Here is a 23166-nt window from a genome sequence, read left to right on the forward strand (position 1 = left end):
ACGACCTGACTGGCCCAGTCAGGTCCCTCCTGTCTGGTGGCAGGGGAAGGCGGAGAAGGCCCATGAAGAGCCCTCCCAGGGCCCCTCCCATAGCCAGCTGGGCAGTCAGGGAGATGATTAATCAGCTGAGGCATTCAGGCTGCGTGTGCTGCGTGACTTCGGTAGGCGCTGAGGAGCCCGTGGACCTCCAGCTGCCGGGGCCGCCTCTTTCACGCCCACTGGGTCCAGCCTCTCCCAGGCAGAAACAGAAAGCCCCAGGTGTCAGACCCCACAAAGCCCGACGGGATGCCCTGACCGGGCATTGTACTGGTGCCAATCCCTCCAGCCGCAGCTGGACCCCTATGTCAGTCCTCCGTGGGAGAAAAATACCAGCCTGAGACTAATGGTGCCAGCAGCCACACTGCTTCTCCCTCAGCATCCCACTCAGGGCTGCTCACCCGGCACAGCAAAGGAACAGAGTGCCCCATCTGAGGAGAGGGCGACGCCCCTGCAGGGAGGTCATTTTTCTTTTTTTTGAGACAGAGTCTCACTTTGTCCCTCTCAGTAGAGAGCCGTAGCATCATAGCTCACAGCAACCTCAAAATGTTGGGCTCAAATGATTCTCTTGCTTCTGCCTCCCAAATAGCTGGGACTACAGGTGCCCATCACAATGCCCGGCTATTTTTTAGAGACAGGGGTCTCGCTCTGGCTCAGGCTGGTCTCGAATCTGTGAGCTCAGGCAATCCACCCAAAGTGTTAGGCCTCCTAGAGTGCTGGGAGCCACTGTGCCAGCCCCTGGGAAGTCATTACTTTAAAGGAATGATTGGTAAGCAGCTTTTCTGCTGCCACCTCTGAAAGACATGGTGGTAGTGGCTGCTGGGCAATGCTGTCCCCAGACCAGCCTGACCATGGCTAAACTTGGGGCCTGGGCTGTGACCCTACATGATTACAGTTTAGAAAGGGACTTCTCCTGGGTGTGGGATCCCTGAATCCTGCAGGATTTCACTGGGCTCGAGAAACAGAAAAATCACATAGAGTTAGAGCTGGACATTCCTATGGCCTTGCTTTCCAGACGATGCTGCTGGGGTAATTAGGCTGAGTTCTGGTTTATGGTTCTACTTAGAACTCAAGATCCCTGAGCCCAGAGTTATCTTGTTCCAGGGACAATACTTGGCATTTCAGCTTTCAAAGGCATTTCCTCATTGTACTTAATGGCTACATGCCATTCTGGTAGGAGAGATGTATTATCTATAGCTAGAGATAGAGAGACAGAGGTTTGAACTGGCTTCTCTAATTTGGAAGAAAACTAATTGGATTAGAGCCAGGCCTGAGCCTCGGGAGGGCCCTCAGCATAACCACAGCAGCTGTGCTGCCCTGTGCTGTCCAGGGCCTCCTGTTTCAGAGCCTTGGAAGTTGTTCAGACATTAATAATGTTGATGCCCTGCGGAGGACAGGTTGGCAGGCAAGGCATCATCAGAGAACTCATGCCACTTTCTGCCAGAGCTGGGGTGACAGAGCCCTCATGCCTTGGATGTGATAAATCCTGTGCCAGGGATCCTTGCCGCCTGAGGCACTGGCATTCGACAGTGGGGTGAGGCTACCCTGCAGGTCCCTCCTGAGCTACCTGGGCTTTAAGGCACTGGCCTAAGGAGAATGAGGCTTGGCAGAGTCTCTGGGGTCCCTCTCTGGGGTACCCTTAGGCATCTGGAGTCTGATCCTGCCCACAGATGGGTCAGAGCCTGGATACTGGTTTCATGGAGTTAGATGAGACCTCAAACGCCTGGTGGTCAGGAGGGAGAGGAGGTGAGGAGGGCCCTGGGAGCTCTCGCTAGCCTAAGTGAGGGTCACTTCCCAGCTTAAATCAGAGCAGACAAAGTCTGCCCAAGCCAACCTCACACAGCCACACAGGGCCCCTTCCCCTTCTCAAGGGCAGATGTTTCCAGACTAAATGAATGTCTTTCTTTTCTGCCTCTAACACAGGTGCGTCATCAAGCAGTGGGGCAGCGCTCCACGTGCTGATGAAGATCGGAGGACCCCGCCGAGCTCCGCAGCCTGGGCAGCACAGAGAAGCACAGAGCTCTGATGACATGGTTGGCCAGAACCACCCCGCCCGCGGCCCCCTCCTCGCCACACACCCTCACGGTTGGAAAGCCAGCGATGTTGAAGTCTCTGCAGACTGCGCCGTTGTTCTCATCAGCACAGTCCAGGGCGGCGAGATTCAGGGCTGGCCTCCAGTCTGAAAGGACAAAAAACCTCAAGGTCAGTGAAAAGGGCTGGCACCTCCTCTGCCTGTGTACCTCCCCAGTGCAACGCCCCACCCCACCTTCCCCCTCAGGACCTCACCCCAGGCTCTTATAAGAATGGTCACACCTTCCTCAGAAAAGGACCTCCCAGATGCTCCTTTTATTCTGCATCTAGCCAGAGCCTCACAAGATGGACCTGAGCTTAGGATAGGTGGCTAGCATAGGGGAACGCTGTCTCGATGGTACACTGGTATCTGGATTCCCCATCACTCTGGAATTGAGGGGTTGACGAGCAACGTGAGCAGACCTGGCCCTCCTGGGGAAAAGCCCTGGTATTCTCTCTTTCCTTGTCACCCTCTATACCACTCCAGAAGGGTGGAGAGCATGCCTCGGGGGGCTTGGAATTCCCCAGTGGACCCTTAGTGAATGTTTCTGGGACCACAGGTGCTAGTCATCAGCGCAGCTTGGGGGTAAGGGTTGGGCTTAGGGTGTTAGAAACTGGGTCTTCAGGCCACAAACGGAGGTAGGAATCCTAGAGGAAGATGGGGAAGGCACCTGAAATGCAGGAACCACAAGGAAAGAAGTCCTGAGGCCAGAGTCTAGAGGAAAATTAACCCTGCCCCTTCATCGGGCCCCAGGCTTCAAGGGCTTCCCCCTGCTGAAATTTGGCAAAGAGAACTATAGTGCTAGTCTGGGCCACAGCCCAGGACTGGGAAACAGAAAACAAACTCATATACCAGGTAGGTCTCTGAGCACCCACCCAAGTTCCACCCTACATGGGGGCTGCCCCAGCTAGAAAGCAAGATACACACACGAGAAGCCACACAGACTGTGAGATGGCAGTGACTGGTACCAAATTACAGAACCCCAAGGAAGTCTGAACCCAGGGGAGATCCTAGGACCTGCAGACCAAGGCATGACAGGAGCAGCAGCAGTTCAGTTAACCTTGACAGTCAGTTCAGTGGACAAAGAACTGGCTGAGCAAAGGTGAGGAGGAGAGAACTGACAAGACCAGGCTGATGGACAGAAGGGTTCCGGGGAGACAGGCAGGGGCCAGTCTGTGTGTGTAGGCCTAGAGAGGTCAGGGGTATTCCCAAGGCACGCTGATACCGCTGGGCTCCCTGGAACAGATGAGAGGAGGAGGCCCCAGCACAGAGGCCCAGGGTCCTATACCCTCCACCTGGAGCATGCGTCGCCTTTCTCAGCCTCCCAGAGTGCTAGGATTACCGCCATAAGCCACTGTTGCCTGGCTTAATTTTCTTTTTTGGAATTTCTCCTTCATGTATCCTAGCACTCCGGGAGGCTGAGACAGACAGATTGCTTCATCAGGAGTTCAAGACCAGCCTGAGCAAAAGTGAGACCTCATCTCTACTAAAAATAGAAAAATTAGCCAGGTGTCATGGCAGGTGCCTATAGTCCCAGCTACTACGGAGGCTGAGGCAGGAGGATCTCTTGAGCCCAAGAGTTTGAGATTGCTGTGAGCTGCAATGACACCACAGCACTCTACCCAGGGTAACAGAGTGAGACACTGTCTCAAAAAAAAAGAAGAAGCTTCTGGACTCCTGGCAGGAAGGAAGGAGGGGGATGTGGGGGAAGAAGTGGACGGAGGTGTTTACCAAAGACAGACTTTAAGAATTTTTCAGCCGAGACAGCCAAATGTATTATGCATCCCATCATACCATTTCCCCAACCTTCCCTAACCCCATCTTGCCAAACACCTTTGGGGGAGCTGCCTAGACTCCCCCGGCACATAAGGGCAGTAGCTCAAGCTTGTCCAAGTATCTATGAGCTGGTTTGTACCCTTTGGCTTAAAATCTCACCTGCAGAGCAGGCTACACAAAGGCGGGTTGTGGTCAGGGCCTGCTGTGTGCCAGGCCCAGGGTGCAATCCCTCCTCCCTGACACTCTTCTCTGCCCTCACCCTTGCCTGCTGTTGGCGTTCCTTGGGAGGGGCAGAGTCAGGTAGTCTACCCACACGGATCTGCTCGTTCCAACCCGTCTCTATATCCCAAGTCCCTTTTCCCACCCACCTCCATCTCCTCACTCCTGCTCTAAGTTGGCTCAGACACCTGATCTGGCTTCCTTACTTACCTCACCTCTGTGACCCATGACCTAGCACAGAGGTTCTCATGACAGATCCTCTTCAGAGAGAAATAAACATCTCATTTCCCTCCCGCAAGGTTCTATTATGCTCCACCCCTCACTGGCCTCTCCAGCTACCTGTGGAGATATTCTCTTTCCGTGGATCTGATGCTATCCTCTTCACAATGTTCTCCGGTGGCTCCCAGTGGCAGCCTGCTGCCCAGGTAAAGGTTGCATCCTGGATCGCAGGCAAGAGCACCTGAAGTCCTTTCTGTGTCTCTCACCCAAGGGAGGCCCAGGGGAGGGTGGGAAGCACAGGCCACCTCTTAGGATCATCTGGCACACTCCAAGCTTGGGGGCGCCTTCTCTTCTTCATCTAGGACTCTGGTCCCCTTGTTCTGAGGAAACCCACAGGGGAGGCCTATCTGTTCTCAAGTAAGTCAGTTAGACACAGGCAATCTCACAAGGTAACTCTGCAGGGCTGCAAGGCTTCAACTGTCCCTCTCTTCTCCAAGAGTGTAGGTCACCATCCCTCAGGCCAGAGTTGGTGCCCATTGCCTGCATGTTGGTGCCCACATGCAGACTCTTGAAGGGATGGGGAGAGGAGAGGACAGGAAGCTACCGTTCCTGAGCACCCACAGCACACCCTGCATTTGAGGTGGGCATCACTTCCCACAATAAGGGAACACAGTGAGAAGTTTGCCCAAGGGCTACAGACTCAAAACCCATATTCTCTCTCTACCTCATCGGGGTCAGAGTGTTGCCTTTATATTCGTACAGTTTGCTCCAATTACAACTTGCCCCAGGAGAGAGAGATTGACAGAAACAGTTTTGTCTTCTGGTTAAATATCGTCCTTTGTAGCTCACAACAGTCAAGTCAATACTATAGACTCAGCTCTTACTGAGATGATGATATCAGCAAATGTAGTTCACTAAGAGTTTATTGTGTGCCCAGTTCATCTAGTTCAGTGCTCACAACAACCTCATGAGGAAAGTAAGAAGGTATTCATCTCCAAATCTGCTTCTCTTGGCTATAAAATGGACAGATCAGATACCCATGACCAAGGCACACAACAGTATACATGGGATTTGTTTCCTGAACTCCTTGGCTAGTTTTGTTTAAGGAGACATGCAAGCATAGTAAGAATGAATAAATTAACCTAATGTAAAATGAGATAAAAATTTGTAAGTGAACTTTTAGTAGTTTCAAAAATCTTTTTCAGTAATTTGAATCTTGACGTTATTTTATGTCAAATTAACTAATAAATATTCACAGAATGTCATTTCTAAGTAAGTTAAAATACTGAAATATTAATTGCTCAAATTGTTTAAAGTATATATAATTTGAAAAACTGAAGAAACATATCTCCAGAAATCATGAAATGGTGAATGTTGATATAAGACAGTTCACAATGCTTGCTCGTTTTTTACTAGAAATTCAGATTACTAAGGATTAAAAAATTCTAATAAGAATTAAATATAAGTTTAGTTAATATAAAGGAACAGTTTAAACTAGAAACACTAAGGGAAAAAACTATATGCAAGGGAAGAAAGGGATGTTTTATAAAGGAAGTTGTAAAGTATGAGAATGTGTTTTGGTTAAGGGAAAAAGAAAGAAAGTAATTTTGTTCTAATGTAGAACAAAATTCTAAAACAAGAAAGAGAAAGAGATAGTTAATGGATATAAGGAAATGATAGAAGGGTTGTGAAGAGAAAAAAGATTACATGTGTAGTCAAGGGGGCTAACTTCTTATAAGTTTGATCTTTTTGTAAATGTGCCTTAATGTCAAAATTAAGGCACGTTAATTAATACACTGATGTAAAACCAGAATTTGATTCTCTCCATTAAAATAAGGTTTTCTTGGATATTGATTGGCTCTTAATAGGAAATAGTGACAGATTTTTCTTTACATTTTAGATAATTGTCCTAGTGAAGAAAGATTCTGTGTTTTATCAGAACGATCCCTGTGCTTCACATTTCTTTATCAGGTGTTTGATTACTTAAGAAAACTCAGTCTTCTTTTTTAAAGAGCTAAGGAACTATGGTTTTCTTCTTATAACAATGTAACTTCTTGTAGTTACCTTTCAAAGTCATTTAATTATCACTCCAATTAAATGAATGACTGTTAATTCACAATGACTTGTGATCTATTTTGATATTTTTTACAAACTTACCAAAATCAATTTCTAAATTTAGTACTTTGACCTTGAACTAACTTTGGGACATTCCAGAGAATGCTGAAACATCTCAAAGGATCTTAAAACAAAGATATTAAACTAATTAGGTTTATTTGACATTTTTGTTATATGAGAAATATTATCAAATAAGAAATGATGCTTTACCTTCTTTGAGTTATATTCGTGTGGATATGTGATTAATACATGTTTCAGAATTCCTAGCAATTGGCAGCGCCTGTGGCTCAGTGGGTAGGGCACTGGCCCCATATACAGAGGGTAGCAGATTTGAAGCTGGCCCTGGCCAAACTGCAACAAAAAAATAGCCAGCCGTTGTGGTGGGCGCCTGCAATCTCAGCTACTCGGGAGGCTGATGCAAGAGAATTGCCTAAGCCCAGGAGTTGGAGGCTGCTGTGAGCTGTGATGTCACAGCACTCTACCGAGGGTGATAAAGTGAAACTGTCTCAAAAAAAAAAAAAGAAAGAAATTCCTAGCAATCTGATACGTTACCACCCATAATTTGTTATTTATTACATTAGAATGTTGTATGAAACAGAAATAATCAAATTTCCTTGTCAATTGTGTTATCACTATAATAAATTCTCTTCAGATCTTTAATCATTGCTGAGTTTATTGTGTGCCCAGTTTATCTAGTTTAAGATATGCCACTTTAAGTCTTGTTGTCCACAGTTGTCCAAATAATTGCTTTATTCTAATGCTTTTCTAAAAGCTTTTCTGCAAGCAACTATAATCCTAAAGTGCTTCCTCTTCAAGGGGATTCACTGAAAGGGTTCTGATAGGTATAGGTTTCTGGTAACTTTGAGATCACACCATTGGACTAGATCAGAACTTCCAGAACCCTAATGAAGAAACCAACAAGTTCATGAAACTGCTAACCAAGATCAGGGAGATCAAACATAATCACACGAGACTAAATGAAATGAAAAAATATGGGCATTTATAGTTTTTTAATTTGAAACATTGTTGGTTCTTTTAATGTTTTGTTTTCTAGATTTCAGAAAACTAGGCCGGGTGCAGTGGCTCATGCCCATAATCCCAGCACTCTGGGAGGCCGAGGCAGGTGGATTGCTTGAACTCAGGAGTTCAAGTCTAGTTCTGAACCAGAGCTAGACTCCATCTCTTTAAAAACAAACAAACAAACAAACAGCTGAGCCTGTGACGTGGGCCTGTTGTCCCAGCTATTTGGGAGACTGAAGCAAGAGGATCACTTGACCCCAAGAGCTTGAGGCTGCTGTAAGCTGTGATGCCACCAGCACTCTACCAAGGACAACAAAGTGAGACTCTGTCTCAAAAAAAATAAATAAAAATTTTTAAAAATAGATTTTATGAAACTGTATTCTTTTAAGCTATCCATAGTTTACAGCAGTTTGATAAACTATGCTGTGGCTAGGCGCCTATAGCTCAAGCGGCTAAGGTGCCAGACACATACACCAGAGCTGGCGGGTTTGAATCCAGCCCAGGCCCAACAATGACAACTACAACCAAAAAATAGCCAGGTGTTGTGGCAGGCGCCTGCAATCCCAGCTACTTGGGAGGCTGACGCAAGAGAATCACTGAAGCTCAAGAATTTAGGTTGCTGTGAGCTGTGACACCATGGCACTCTACCCAGGGCGACAGTTTGCGACTCTGTCTCAAAAAAAAACAAAGTACACTGCTATGAACAAAAACTGAAACATTTATTTTTGCTCCCTTTTTGATCTCTCTGGAATTCAGAAACTATTCAGGAGTATTCTTATTTTTAAGGCAATACGGTTATCTACACAAATTCAATAATAATCTGTTCTCTTCTTAACAGTCTACAATTGGAAACACTGGTTATACTACCAAGGCTGTGACTGCAATGCCATGCCTGAGAATGTACATACACTGAACCTTCAGGTATCACAGGTGAAGTCTGAAGTCGCCTGGGTTTGGCTTCCTAGCCTTCAGAGGTTGTTAAAAGTCCAATCTGAGATTCCTTGCCCAAAGTTCCATCACAGCAAACTTAAAAAAAGCCTATGTGGTCAAATCACTAGTTTGCTGCACTTATGTAAATAATCAGGCCAAGTCTGATGAGACCAAACACATTTTGCAAACAAATTGGTCTTACTCTGATTATCTTTGACAGAAATGGGGGTGATCATAGAGAGAAACATTATGTTTCTGAAGAACAACTATAGTGTTCTTTAGCTATCAGAGTGTAGCCCTGTTCATTGTTTTCTTTTCTTTTTCAGGTTAGCAAAGAGAGATTTTATTTAGGAAGAACAAAGAGAAAGTTTAGAGCACTTCCAAACACAGTTGGAAATGGGTCCCTTTCTTGAAGGAGAAAAGGTGAGAGTGACCTGTTCATTGTTTTCAAGTTTTTGTCACACACTGGACTGGATCTTGAATTCTCCTACTTTCCATCAACTGAAAGTTGGCTACTTTCCAACCGAAAACAAGAACAGCTCTGTGCCTAAAGCCCTGTAAGCCGAAGCTGGGCAACTCAATGCAAATTTCAAGGCACAAGCAGCATGTCTGATGTTTGGGCCCCACGGGCGTTCAGCAACATGCCCAATGCCATTCAAACTGCAAGCCAGGATGAGAATTTGACAACTTCACACTGTGGGCAGGTTTTCCCAAAATGCCAGAACAAGATTCCCTACCACAGTTTTTCCTTGCTTATGCTTACTTTTTTGCTTGGCAGGATAACGCTGTAGCTAGAATGTCACATCAGTTAGCTTCTGTGAGTAAGTAGCTAGATGAAATGTTGGATCTGTTGTGCTAAACTCAGATCTTACATGCCCGGAGGGATCCTTCAGTCCACCCAATGGGTAATTTTGGCAACATTTCTAATTTTAAAAAGTACTGGTGATCTCTTTAATAGAGGCAGACAGACTTCTAGACTCACTTATTCTCACTCCCTGCTTTCATTTAATCCAGTCAAGGGATACTAGTAAATAGAATTGCTATCTACTCGCTGAATGGAGGAGTCTGCAGGGCTGCCAACACTGCTCGTTGCACATGGATAAACACACTGCCAGGTACGGATTGTATCGTTGCAAAAACTAACAACTAGCCTACTTGGTTAAAATGAGTAATTCCTTATCTGGCTCATTCTTTGATCTACACAATTTTAGCTGATTGGGTTCATTTCCCAATGAACCCTGGCAAGGAAGCATACTCTAAATTCTCGGTAAATACCTTCCTGAGAGCCATAATGGTAGCCTCCCTGGTATACTATATCCTCTCAAAAAAGTCATACTAGGGCGGCACCTGTGGCTCAGTGGGCAGGGCGCCGGTCCCATATGCCGGAGGTGGCAGGTTCAAACCTAGCCCCGGCCAAAAACCAAAAAAAAAAAAGTCATACTAAATGGTCTCTCTCCAGCTACAATGATGAAAACTCCAAGAAATGCACAATAAGAACACCTTAACCTACAGATGATGTATGGAGACTGAAAACCCAAAATGGTGATGACCGAGAGTAACACTGATATCCTAAGTTCCAGTCACGCTCTCACCTAGGTGAGTGCCTGGCCAAAAGGGGAGAAGTGTTAAATAAAATTTGCAGGAGGCCACTGGGTTGGACTAAGCTCCTGCACTAGGAGACCAAACCAAAACAGTTACTCTTGCTGAAACTCCACACCACCAAGGCAAAACTAAGTTGTTCATTTGACTTTCCAAGAAATCAGGAGACAGAGAGAGATAGTAACCGAATCCCCACACATGCCAGTTTTAGCCAACATGAGGAGGAAACCCCCTCTGCTTTAACCTTTATAAGAGATGGAAACAACCAATCTGCTTTTTGTTCTGTTTCTGCTTTCTTCAGCCTTTTCTGTCTTTAATGCCAACTTCCTCTGCTCTGCTCATTACAATACTCATTCTATTTGTTATTCTAGAATCACAAATAAAAGCCAGTTAAGATGTTTAAATTCACTGTAATTTTGTCTTTTGACAAGTAACAGAATGAGGGAGGGAGAGGGCCCTTCTCTGAGTGCTCAGCTGGAAAAGCCAAGCTGCATCTAAGTAAAATGCTCTGCTGACTAGGAGAACAGAGTCTGCGCAGATGAGCTTTTTTTGCATGCCATCACCCTGAAGGCATAATAACAAAATGATCAGCAGGTATCAGCCTAGCTCCACCACTGGGGGAGAAAAAATTTTTCCTAGTGCAGTTATTGCCCTGGGCAGAGTAATTTCTCTGCCAACAGCAGAATAAATGGGCAAAGGAGAAGGGGAAGGTGAGGAGGCAAAAGAAGCCAGGAGGGATGGAAAAGGGACCTTGTGGTGAGGGTACGTATGATTGAGCCCCACTAGAGGCTCCTCTGGAGTCACAGTCAGCATCCCCTCCCCTCACAAGGGCAAGAAGGGCACTGCATCCGGAGTCAGAAGACTCGCTGGGCTGACAGTTGTAACTGACACACCACGAGCGCCACATGTCTCCTCTCTGGGCCTCCAATTTCTAGTGGGTCAAACAAGGCCCAGGACGTGTTATCTCTAATGTCCTTTTTGGCTCTAATAACCCTTCAGGTGCCGAACAGCAAATAACCCTTGACAAGAAAAATGGCAGACCCCCCACCTACATCTCTAGGAGTCCTCCTAATGTAGGCTCAGCTCATATCATGCCCAGCTAGTGAGTCTCGGCAGCTACCACTACTCCCTTCCTTCCTACCTGTTGACAGCCGCTGGGCAGTGAGGTCACTGGATGGACAAAATGCCTTCCCCAACCCTCACAACTGACTGACACCCCTAGTCTGAGTCAAGAGGAGCCACAGCACCCATAGAAGATTCTATTGCTCACCTTCTTATATGCAATTCTGTGACGCTCAGGCCCCTGGCTGCCACAAGTGTTCAGGGTGCTCCTGCTCTGTACCAGGTCCTGTGTGAGGTATCACAGGGGCACAGGCAGGAGATACTGCCTATGTCCTTGAAGAGAAAGAGAGGGAAAATCGACCCTGCTCACTGTCACCTAAATACACACGCCTGACAAACCTCATCTCCCTGGCTCTGCACACGCTGTACCACCCGGAGTACCCTTCCTCCTCTGCCCCTCTCTCTACCTGTCCAGGCTCTCAAGAGTTAGAAAGAGCTGGGGTCAATAATCTCCTTTACCACTTGAGTCTTGGATTTCAAGGTTGCAGAGCACACCATAGCACTCCAACCTGGGGGACAGAAAAAAACCCTGTCTCTAAAAATATAAATAAATAAAAACCTCCTCCAGCATCTCTGTAACCTTGGCTGGCCTCAGCTGGTCAGCAGGATTACTTATCTGTTTAAAAAAAAAAGAAAGAAAGAAAGGCCAGGGGTGGTGCTCACGCCTGTAATCCTAGCACTCTGGGAGGTCAAGGCCAGTGGATCGCTTGAGCTCATGAGTTCAAGCCCAGCCTGAGCAAAAGTGAGATCCCATCTCTACTAAAAAAATAGAAAAACCGAGGCAAGAGGATCACTTGAGCCCGTGTTGGAGGTTGCTGTGAGTTCTGAGGCCACGGCACTCTACCCAGAGCGACAGATTGAGACTCTGTCTCGAAAAGAAAAGAAAAAAGACAAAATGCATAGCTCTGATGTTTTCTCATGTAAAAATTATACATAATAATAGCCTATGAAGGCTCTTAGTAAAATGCTGGCATAAGGAAAGTGTGTAATAAATAATAATTGAATGAAGGCCTTTAATGAGCAGATTAGCCTTCTGTGACTTTTCCCTTCCCTGAATTCCTACAATAAGAAATGGTTGAACCCCTCCTTTGCTCCTTTTCAGACACAACTGTTTCTTGTTGGCAGTTTTCCTTCTTGTGTGTAGCTCTTTCCCCCAGATACAATGCAAACAATGCTTTGTCACTCAACAAATATTTGCTGATTGATTAGCCAGTGAATAGCAATGGAGGTCAAAACTGGACACCACCAAATTTCCCAAACACATGGTGAGACAATAGGAGCTGCTCTGGAATAGAAAAAGGCAAGCTAGGTCTCAGAAATAAGAGCTCTGATCCAGAGCAGCAACTGCCCCAGAGCACCTACTGCTCAAGCCATTGAAGAAATGAGCCCTAGCCAGTCAGAGGAAATACCTGGAGCCCACTGAGCATACTTGTGAGGTCCTTCTCTCTCCCCACCACCTTCCTCACTCTCTCTCTGCAAATGCCCCAAGATACCTAGACCATCAGCATTGGGCATGTACCATACTTGCACAGCCCAGTGGCCCACAACCAAACTTTCTCCAGGGACCTCGAAGCACAGAGATGAGGTGAGACCAACTATAGCTTCTCAGCAGGGCCTCACTGGGAAACACTCCTTTGAGTTGGAGTGGAGGACATCTTTCAGCATTGCAGACTGACACCAATTTCTGCTAGTGCCCTCAACCTAAAAGATCAGGGTTAGGAAACCAACTCACACCAATGAATAACAATAGATCTCTTGTTTCTACCTAACTCTCCTACCTCTCATTTACATCACCTCCATAGACTTTGATTCTTCCATTTTCTTTTCAGAGGTTATATCTTAATTTGTTTTCCTTTTCTAGGGAAAGACTCCATGCACTTGGGAATCCTTTTTGGAAGTGGCAATCCTCATCCAGGGGGATGCTGGATCAGTATCTAGATATACATTCATAGGAAAACTCTGGGTTGCAAGAGGGCAACCATACGAGTCAGCTGGAAATTAATCTTTCCCTCCAGCACTCTCAAATAAGAAGAATCTTCCAGAATGAGTCCTTCAAAACTGAGTCCATTGCAGCCATTAAAGACCTATTATAACCAAAAAGTGGAAATTGATGGAGAATTTTAATGATGTTCAGACTCACAAGGTCCCCAAGATTACCTCCCCTTAGGTGTTCCAGTTCCATGATCCATGTTCTTCCTCCCTCCTGCCTTGACCAGTTGTGTTGGTGTCACTGAAATGGGTGCCAAAGGCTGCTCAGAGGGGCATATGGGCAAGTGTAATTGGAGTTCATAAGTTTTGTTCTAAAATAATTTTCCAGGGCGGTGCCTGTGGCTCAAAGGAGTAGGGCGCTAGACCCATATGCCAGAGGTGGCGGGTTCAAACCCAGCCCCAGCCAAAAACTGCAAAAAAAAAAAAATAATAAATAAAATAAAATAAAATAATTTTCCAGGACTATATGGCTAAAAGACGTACATATCTTCCATCTAACCACTCCAGGACCCTCTGGAAGTTGCTCAGGAAAAAGAGGCTGAGTTTAAAAATAGATATCTATAGATGTACTATTCTACCACAAATAGGTGAGTTTACCAAGAAATACCAACAGCACAGAGGTAAACAACAGTTCCAGTTTTCTTTTCTCTAGAAAAAGGCCTATTTCCCAAGATGCCTATAGTTCTCATTCAATAACCATTTTAGGGCAGGAGCTCTTGCTAGTGCCTGGCACCATGATCAGGAAGTAACACCATTCTGAGGCAGCAAATCAGAGGGAAATCATCGCCACCCCACTCCTGGCCTCCATGTACCAGCTACCTATGTTAGACAGATGGGTAACAACACATCTGCAATCTCTACGTTGCAGAAAGGCAACTGTGAGATAACGTTAAGTACTGGATGTCTGACAAAAAGCACTCAGTAAATATTAATTGCTATTATTACACGTCCTTGGCTTTAAGTATTAAGTTTTTCAAAATTTAGCATTTCTCCAACAACATACACCTTCCAATCTCTATACATTTATTGGTTTCCTTATCCCTCTTCCCCATGGCTGTCATAAATGAATGGTGTAGCTCACATGGGATGAAATCTTGGAATCAAGGAAATATGGTCTTAGTGTTCATATGGGGATGTGGAACAAGGGCCAGACAAATAACAAAGGGTTCTGGGTTAATGGGGTTAAACATAAGGGAGTGAGACAAGTTACCCTACCTACATCAAAGATGAAGATGATAAAAGATGTCTCTGTACGACCTGGGTCAACTAGCCAAAGGGACGGAGGAAGGTGGTGGGGGCAGCAAAAGGAATGCAGTTCCCTTTTCTCCCCAGCATGTCCACAGCAGCTACCCAGGCGAGAGGAAGGGGACTGTCACAAGGCAGGACTAGAGGAAGCCGTAAGGTGTTAGTGGAACGTGAGGAGCAACAAAGGAGACGCCCTCGCAGGAGTGGGGACAGTACCTGTTAGGGGACGGAGAGAGTAAACAGAGCATGTCTGGGGACCCAGGCGGCGGAGAGGAAGGAGAAGCCCGGGATGCGGATCAAGAGAAAAGACAAGGAAGAAACGTGAAAGTGGGGGGCGTGGGATGGGCAGCGAGGAAGAGGTGGGCGGGGGTGACAGGAAAGCGGGGGCGCGCTCCCGGAGGGAGTGGCCTTCAGTGTGGCAGGTGGAGGGAGTCGGCCCGGAAGCACGAGAAGCGGCCAAGCCCAGGGGGAGGCAGGCCGCCCGCAGCTTCTCACCTTTGATGTCTCTGGCCAGCGCCCTCCACGTCGGAGCGAAGGCGATGCAGTGTCCACACCAAGAGGCGAAGAACTCCACCGCCCAGGCGCTGCGGGAGTCCAGCACGACGTCGCGCACCGTGTCCCCCTGCAGCAGCGTCAGCGGGTCGGAAGGCGAGTAGAGCGCCGAGAGCCCGGCCGCGCCAGCACCCGGCACCGCCAGCAGCAGCAGGAGCAGCAGCAGCAGCAGCGACGGCGGCGGCCCACAGGAGCGGCCGCACCTCTTCATTCTCTGCGGATGCGGCCACCACTGCACTCAAGTTTCGGTTGAGTCGGCGCCGGGCTGCGCCGCGGTACCTTCTGCCTTCGCCGGCGAGGCGGAGCCACCTGGCCCCGCCCCGGGACACACCCCCGGACACGCCCCCAGATCCGGCACCGCCTCTTGCTCCGCCCCGCCGACAGGCCTAGGGGGCCTAGGCGGCCTACCATCCGGCAGGGCCCCTTGAGCTGCGGGAAGCGACTGGCCCAGGCGGCGAGCCCACCTTTAGCTGTTATTGGCTGCAGCCTCGGGGATGCGCTAGCCAGGCACCCGCCTCAGGCCCCGGGAGGCGGGGAGCGCAGAGCCCAGTCCCTGGACCAATCCTCAAACGAAAGGAGTGGAGCGCCCACCGGCAGGGGCCCGGACGCGGGTTGCGGTCTCATTCGGCAAGGTCATTTGGCCTTTCGCGGCCCCCGTACCCAACGGAAGCGGAATCCTCTGGAATAGAAGATGCCGATTTATACCGCTCCAGAAAAGTTCTGGTGATCCCCCCAAGCGATAAGACGTTGTGAGTTAGAAGAAAGGTGGGAGAGAAGAGGGACGCGTGGTAGAGAATGGTCTCTGAGTCTGTGACCGCCGTGACCCCACAGGGATCAGCTGCACCCATCCCTGTGAAAACCTGTGACCATGTAAAGGAAACATTGTTTGAGGGCTTTATAGTAATGGCTAAGAACCATCTGAAAACCACTGGTTTAGAATTATGAGAAAACATAAGAATCACAACTTGCCCTTCCTGGAATAAAAAGGTAGCAGAAATCTACTAGGAAGTAGATGTCGAGAAGGGAAGGAGTGCCGAGGACTAGAAGTGCTGAATAAGAAGCCCCTCCCCATTGTGGGCTGGCCTGGATTGGCGCGGTCATTACGGTGGAATCCCGGGTTGCTCAGCCCGCGACGTCTGCCACCCTTAGCCCAGATACCCCACGCTCTTCATACTCACCCAGATATTCCTCTCGCAAGTAACTTGATCAACTCATCTTGTGTTCATGGGTACGAAGGTGTTAGTGGATTGTCCCTGGTCACCTTTACTAGCTCCACTGTTTTGAATGAGTTATTTTAAGGGACGAAGATGCTCCTCAGAGGATTGTCACAAGTGGTCTTTTTCCTTTGCGTTTGCTATGTTAACCCACCTCACTTGTAAGCCCTCAGAGATTAGATTTACTGCTCGTGGATTTTTTTTTTTTTTTTACTGAGTCTTGTGCCAGGCACTGTTTAGGTACTAAGAAAAAGTAAGTAAAATATAGATGTCTAGGGAAACTTAAGTTATAGTGGGACAGAGAAAAGATACGTAAGTAACTGTAGATCGGATGGTGACACATTTATGAAGAAATGCAGACTAGGTTAAGAACAGAGTGACAGAAGAGGTGATCAGGGACAGGCCATATTTACAGGGACTGAGTCAATACATGTAGTACATATAGAGGACCACATATTATGTTTACATATTTTAAAACTATAAACCAAATAAACTGTTATGCAAAATTATCTTTTTGTCTTAATATATATGCCTTCATAATAATCTGGAAGGCCAAATTTAAGTTTAGAATTCTGGACTCTTCTGAGATATGCACTAGAACAGTGGTTCTCAACCTTCCTAATGCTGCAATGTATTTTCATTGTTAAAAAGGGGTTGCAACCCTTGGGCGGTGCCTGTGGCTTGGTGGGTGGGGCACTGGCCCCATATACCAGGGGTGGTGGGTTTGAACCCAGCCCCGGCCAAACTGCAACAAAAAAATAGCCAGGTGTTGTGGCAGGCGACTGTAGTCCCAGCTACTCCAGAGGCTGAGGCAAGAGAATCGCCTAGGCCCAAGGATTTGGAGGTTGCTGTGAGCTGTGACGCCGCGGCACTCTACCGACAGTTAATAAGTGAGACTCTGTCTCTAAAAAAATGGGGTGAGGGGTTGCAACCCATAGGTTGGGAACCGCTGCACTAGAATATGGTGGTTTGGGGGGAGGTTAACTGGCCCCCAGCCTGCCTTCTCTTTGCCTCCCACCTCTGTCCCAGACTTCAAGTGGCTTGTGCCCATGCCTGTAACAACCTTGTCTGTACACCTAAGCTTCATCTGTGTCTTCAAATAGCCTCTCCTTGACAACTCCTTGGCTTCTCAAGAGGATAGACCTCAGGCAAAAGCCAATGCTTTTGGGGCCTGCTGCTATTGGGGCAGTGGAGGCAGGGTTTCTTAGATAAGTGTGTTCTTAGAGTTTTTGGTGGGTTCATTCCCTTGGCCCATGAACTTACTGTTTTGTGGAAAGGTGCATGGCTGGAAGAGGGCCCAAACACTCAGGGCCCAGGGTTGAGACCCCTCTTGCTCCATTCCAAAGGCAGTTGTAACCAGTTAACATTTGAGCCAAAGACCCAAACGAAATGTGGGAGAGAACCTTGTGGCAACCTAGGATAAGAGCATTCCAGGAAGAGGTCCAGCGTTTGGAGTTTTTGTTCCCTTCGTGCGTTCATATTTTCTCTGCCCAAAGTCTTACACAGCAGAAAGAAATTACGTGTTGACCACTTGGCATATTAGTGTCCCCCACCACTCTTCCCCCCACCTTCATCCCCTGCCCAAGTACTGCTCCCTGTGACTCAGTCGCTGTATAGCTTCTGCTGTCTCATTCTCCTCACTCTTAGCATCTCAGGCCCTGGAACGTGTAGAACCTTTTTGTCTGTGGTAAGGATTTAAGTTGTATTATATTTTGCGTATGATGAGAAATTATTAGAGAGTTTTGTGCAGAGCCATCAGTGGATCTGCTTTATATTTACATAAGATCTCTCTGGCTGAAGTGAAGAGTGATCCAAAGTAAGGATCTTATGCAGGGAGAATACTAGGAGGCCATGACCTTAAGGATCCAAGCAAGAAGTGGTGACTCGGGCAAGTGTGAGAACAGTGCGGAGACTGAGAAGTCAGATTTAGGAGATCTATAGACATAGACACACCCACGAGATAGACCATTAGATGTGGGGCAAATATGAAGTGAGCATATTGGCATATGCTCAGGGTCATCAGGATGGATGGTCCCCTAGGAACCTCGGATTCCAGGGTTTGGAATTACTCCAGCAGCTGGATCAAGTACCAGTAAAGTGTGGTAACTTCAAACATCTCCATTGTTAAACGGAGTTGTAGTTATCTTTCCCAAGGCCTAGAAATTAAGGAGACAGTGTCTGTCAAACATGCTGAGTGCCTGGGAGAAACACCTCAGATAAGTACACAAAGACTTGCTTGTTCACATATCTGTTTCACAGCATTGGCAATGGAAAAGAATACATTCTATTTAAATAGAGTACAGAAAGTTTCTTGGCTCAGTGGGGCTATAGAAGTTTAAGACTAACAGTTGTACAGTCTGGGATTTCTACACCTCATCACAAAGGGGATTTTCAACTCTTTAAAGCCTTGGAAGCCTTTGTTCAAACAGAATCTTGCAAGGAAGCTTAAACAGATAAGGGAGGACTGAAAGATGTGACCTAGAGCAAAACCCACCTTCTGTGGTCCATGGAGCTTCCTTGGGAACTCCACAGGCTCCCTCTGGCCTCCATTCGAAAATCACTGATCTAGAATTAAGAGCAGAAAACGCAAGAATCACAAGTTGCCCTGCCTGCCCTTCCTGGGACTTCCTTGGATGAAAAGGTGGCAGAAAAGACAATCTACTCAGAAATGGGTGTCAAGAGGGGAAGGGGGGCTGAGGCAAGCCCTGAGGGTGTGGGAGCACTTAGACATCCTTACTAAGTTCCCTTTTCTTCTCCTTTCTACATACATTTTGTAGGAAAGTAGGCCCAGATGAATCCAATGAGAAGGATCATAGTTTTAGCGCTTTGCACGTGCTGTCGTAAGCACTTAAACCCCACACTCTTTGTGGTTGATATTAAACCATTTTTACAGATGAGGAGACTGAGGTAGAAGAGGCCCTGTTGACTTTCCCACTTGTGAATCATTCCTGTGTTCTTAATAAAAAGAGGGAATTTGGAAGTCTGCCACCCTAAAATGAGAGAGATGGTGAGGTGAATGCAGCTTATACAAGCATACGCATAATTACTGTGAGCAACAGAAGAGCATTTGGTAAAATACGTCACTTTGTAGCAAAGCATTAGAAGCCTTTTTATTTCATTTATTTTATTATTAAATCATAGCTATGTACATTAATGTGATCATGGGGCACCATATACTGGTTTTATAGACCATTTGACATATTTTCATCACACTGGTTAACATAGCCTTCCTGGCATTTTCTTAGTTATTGTGTTAAGACATTTATATTCCACATTTACTAAGTTTCCCCTTACTCATTTGGATCTGAGAGTGTGTGTGCACCTGGAGGCAAGTGGCCAGCAACAGAGAAGGGACCCTTTGTCCCTTCAAAACTCACCCCAGGGGTCAAACTGCAGCCCGCAGGCCACATGAGGCGGTGTGATTGTATTTGTTCCCGTTTTATTTACTTCAAAATAAGATATGTGCAGTGTGCATAGTTTTTTGTTTTTTTTTAACTATAGTCCAGCCCTCCAACGGTCTAAGGGACAGTGAATTGACCCCCTGTTTAAAAAGTTTGAGGACGCCTGTTCTAGATGAACCTTTCTATAGCTGGGAGCTGTTAAGAGTCCCAGTTGTGAAAGCTGGGAGAGAAATAGTAAGAGTCTTTAGTGAGATAATGGCAGGAAAGAGAAGGCATGTTCAAATGACCTACTGAAAGGGTTTATTCAGGGGAAAGACTGTTTACAGAGGTGTGTGCAGGGTAAAGGGAACTAACTAAGGGGCTGTCAACAGCAAAAAGTCCTGTAGCACTCTAGACTAGAAGAGAGAAGAGGAGAGAACTCTATGATGAAAACCAGTGAGAGCTGGAGTCGAGGGAGTGGGGGCACCAAGCTGGAGTTGTAGCTGCAAAATGCCACCGCTATCAGAAACACAGGGAGGCAGGTAGTAGGGCAAGGAGGTCCTGGGAAAAAATAATTTCCCCTCTTCCTCCTCTGGTCCTCTGATCTCTTGTCAGTGCCTGCCTTTGGCCAATCCCAAACATAGCCAGAGGGTGAGGGTGTCCTGATTGAGTGGAAGTTGGCTTCCAAGACAAAAGGCAGGTTAGAGGAGGGTATAGAATGAATACTGTACCTAGTACAGGGTCCCTAAACTTGGACCCTTCAAGGCCTTAGAAACAAGGGTGGAAAACACAAAAATCCCTGAACATCCTTCAGTGAGTCTCCTGCGTGGGAGTGGGAGGGCAAGAAATCTAACCACTGGAGGGCGTAACTGAGAAAAGGGGGTGTAGCAAACAGATTCCTGCCCAGCTCTTCATCCTTTCCTGTCCACACTTAGTCTGATTGTCTTATTCTTTATCTGTAGAGGAAACTGAACCCTGGAAAAGCAGAGAGACTATTTCAAGGCCACCCACAAGGCAAGGTAATGGGAAAGTCTGTTTTTGTCAGGCTTTCCAACATAACTGCTGGAGTATTGAGAACAGGACATAAGTGAAAGATATTCAGGGCAGGTAGAGTTTCCTGGGCCCCAGATCACCTGATGGCAATTCAAAGGGAATAAGTGCCTGCCGACAACCCCCCACCCCCCAGACGCAAAGAAGAGTTAATTATTTAGAATGGAATGAAGATACAAGACTATAAACACAAGGCCTTGCTGTCTGGACTCTTCCAGCCAACTTCAGGGGCGAGGCCTTTTGAGAATCCGCAAAACATCAAAGAAGGCCCAAAGCCAAAACAAGAAAGCCACATTGCTGAGTTTCTGGGGCACAGGGTGCTCAGTCTTCCCCACAGAAGACTTCTGGGGACCTTTCCAACTGCGTCATATTGTGAGAAGATACGTGGGGGGAAACTCTGGGTTTCTGGAGTAGTGTTCCCATTTAGAATATTTCTTGCCATGACTTAAGGGTGGCTGTGGTTCTTACATAAAATATAAATACACTCAAATACGAAAAAAAGCACTGGATAACACTTTCTGTGAAAAGGCAGAATTTATAAACTTTTTAATAATAAGAGCATTCTCAGAATTTGTCTGAAGGGAAAGTGATCCTAATAGCGTCAGCACATGGTGGAAGCTGCGCCCTATGTGCACATGTGCATGTAGAGGGGGAGCAGGAGGAGGGGCAGGGACAAGATGGACAAGGCAGCCGACTTACGCTAGGGTGGGGATGCGCTCCTTCATCCCCAACGTCACCAGGTTAGCTCTTGGGGGAGACCCGGCGGGGAGGGGTAGAAGAATACTTAGTCTCTTAGTCTTTGGAGTAAGAATACTTGGGTTTCAGTCCTCTGCAACTGCCTTCCTCCCTCTGAATGTCAGTTTCCTCATCTGTAAAATGGGCACAGCAGTAATTTTAAGGTGTGGTTCTCATCTGTGAACACTTCAGGGAATGTCCTATATTCAGTTGAGGTTCCACTGTTGGTTCCTGGTACCAATTTTCAGGCTAGTCTAGGCTAAACCCTGATAGAGCTGACCAGTCCCAAAGTGAAAGCGGTTTTAAAATATTAAATGTTGGGTGGCGCCTGTGGCTCAAAGGAGTGAAGTGCCGGCCCCATATGCTGGAGGTGGCGGGTTAAAGCCCAGCCCCGGCCAAAAACTGCAAAAAAAAAAAAATTACATGTTTCATTTACAAAGGAAAGGGTGAATGTGAATGTGTGGAATGCGGAGACTTTTTAGAACCTTAAATTTACCAGCGTTACCTCACAACAGCTAGGGGAGGGGAGGTTGTGGTGGAGAAAGAAATTTTTAATTTTAGGGCTGGGCGCAGTGGCTCACACCTGTAATCCCAGCACTCTGGGAGGCAGAGGTGGGCAGATTGCCTGTGCTCACGAGTTTGAGACCAGCCTGAGCTAGAGCGAGACCCTGTCTCTGAAAATAGCCGGGAGTTGTGGTAGGCGCCTGTAATCCCAGGTATCAGGGAGGCTGAGGCAAGAGAATCACTTGAGCCTAAGAGTTAGAGGTTGCTGTGAGCTGTGATGCCAGGGCCCTCTACTGGGATGACAAAGCTAAGACTCTGTCTCCAAAAAAAAAGACATTTTTAATTTTATGACTGGTTTGTTTATTTATTTATTTATTTATTTATTTATCTTAAACACAGGGTTAATAACAACCACTACTTAGCCCCTTTTATATGCAATGTCATGATAGTCATGGCAAGCAAAATTCATGCCCATTTTATTCCAAGAAAAAAAACAGAAGCTCAGAGAATCAGAGCATTGTTGAAGCTGGAATTAGAATTCCAGGCTATCAACTCCAAAGTCTGCTCTGAACCATCATACATGAATTATACTATCCCTCAAACTTACCTTTTAAAATCCTAGTTTCCCAAAACAGAAAACCTAAAGGGTCACATCTTTTGTAGATAAAGAACTGTTATTTACCTAATACATTTAACCACTTTCTATAAAATTTCTTGTCTGAAGGAGACTGTCAGCATTGCTGTTTATAGTTATACTGCTAATTAACCTTCAACTCTTTGTATAGCACATAAGAAATAACACTGCTCACATGACTGTTTTATTTTTTAAAACATTTTCATACTCATGATTACTTTTTAAAAATCAACTTTATTTATGTAAAATATATGTACAATAAAACTTACCCATTTTAAGTGTATATTTTAATGTATTTTAAGAAATGTACATACTTGTATAAGAAATAGTACAATCAATATAAAACATTTCTATGGCTGGGTGGGTTGGCTCACACTTGTAATCACTCGGGGAGGCCAAGGTGGGTGGATTGCTTGAGGTCAGGAGTTCAAGACTAGCCTAAGAAAGAGGGAGACCCGACTCCACCAAAAATAGAAAAAAAATTAGCTGGGTGTGGTGGCACTTGCCTATAGTTCCAACTACTGGGGTTGCTTGAGCCCAAGAGTTTGAGGTTTCAGTGAGCCATGATGATGCCACCACACTCTAGCCTGGGTGACAGAGTGAGACTGCCTCAAAACAAAAAACCCTCAACATTTCTACATCCTCATAGTACCCTCGTATCACAATTGGCTCACCTCAGGCAGCGTGGCCATTCCTACAGGTAGCAGAGTGAACACTGTAATTGGCAGCCTTAACCAGAACTACATGTTTGGTATA

At 46.5% G+C, this 23166-nt stretch overlaps 1 protein-coding gene and 1 non-coding gene across 2 annotated transcripts in view; both read right to left on the reverse strand.

Moving 5' to 3' along the window:
* QSOX1 (quiescin sulfhydryl oxidase 1) overlaps positions 1-16581 on the reverse strand; it is a 46693-nt gene extending 30112 nt beyond the window's left edge. Inside the window, exons 1-2 of the mRNA XM_053607969.1 lie at positions 14837-16581; positions 2115-2215 (exon numbers count right to left, since the gene is read on the reverse strand). Coding sequence (XP_053463944.1) covers positions 2115-2215; positions 14837-15104 — 369 coding nt within the window. The 5' untranslated portion in view covers positions 15105-16581. The remainder of the gene's footprint in view (positions 1-2114; positions 2216-14836) is intronic.
* Positions 16582-22488: 5907 nt separating this feature from the next.
* Positions 22489-22620, reverse strand: LOC128597993 (small nucleolar RNA SNORA19). The gene has a single exon (XR_008383521.1). It is a non-coding gene; the product is annotated as a small nucleolar RNA SNORA19 (small nucleolar RNA).
* Between the last annotated feature and the right edge of the window lie 546 nt (positions 22621-23166).

Source organism: Nycticebus coucang, chromosome 10 (assembly GCF_027406575.1).
Source record: "Nycticebus coucang isolate mNycCou1 chromosome 10, mNycCou1.pri, whole genome shotgun sequence".
Lineage (NCBI taxonomy): Eukaryota > Metazoa > Chordata > Mammalia > Primates > Lorisidae > Nycticebus > Nycticebus coucang.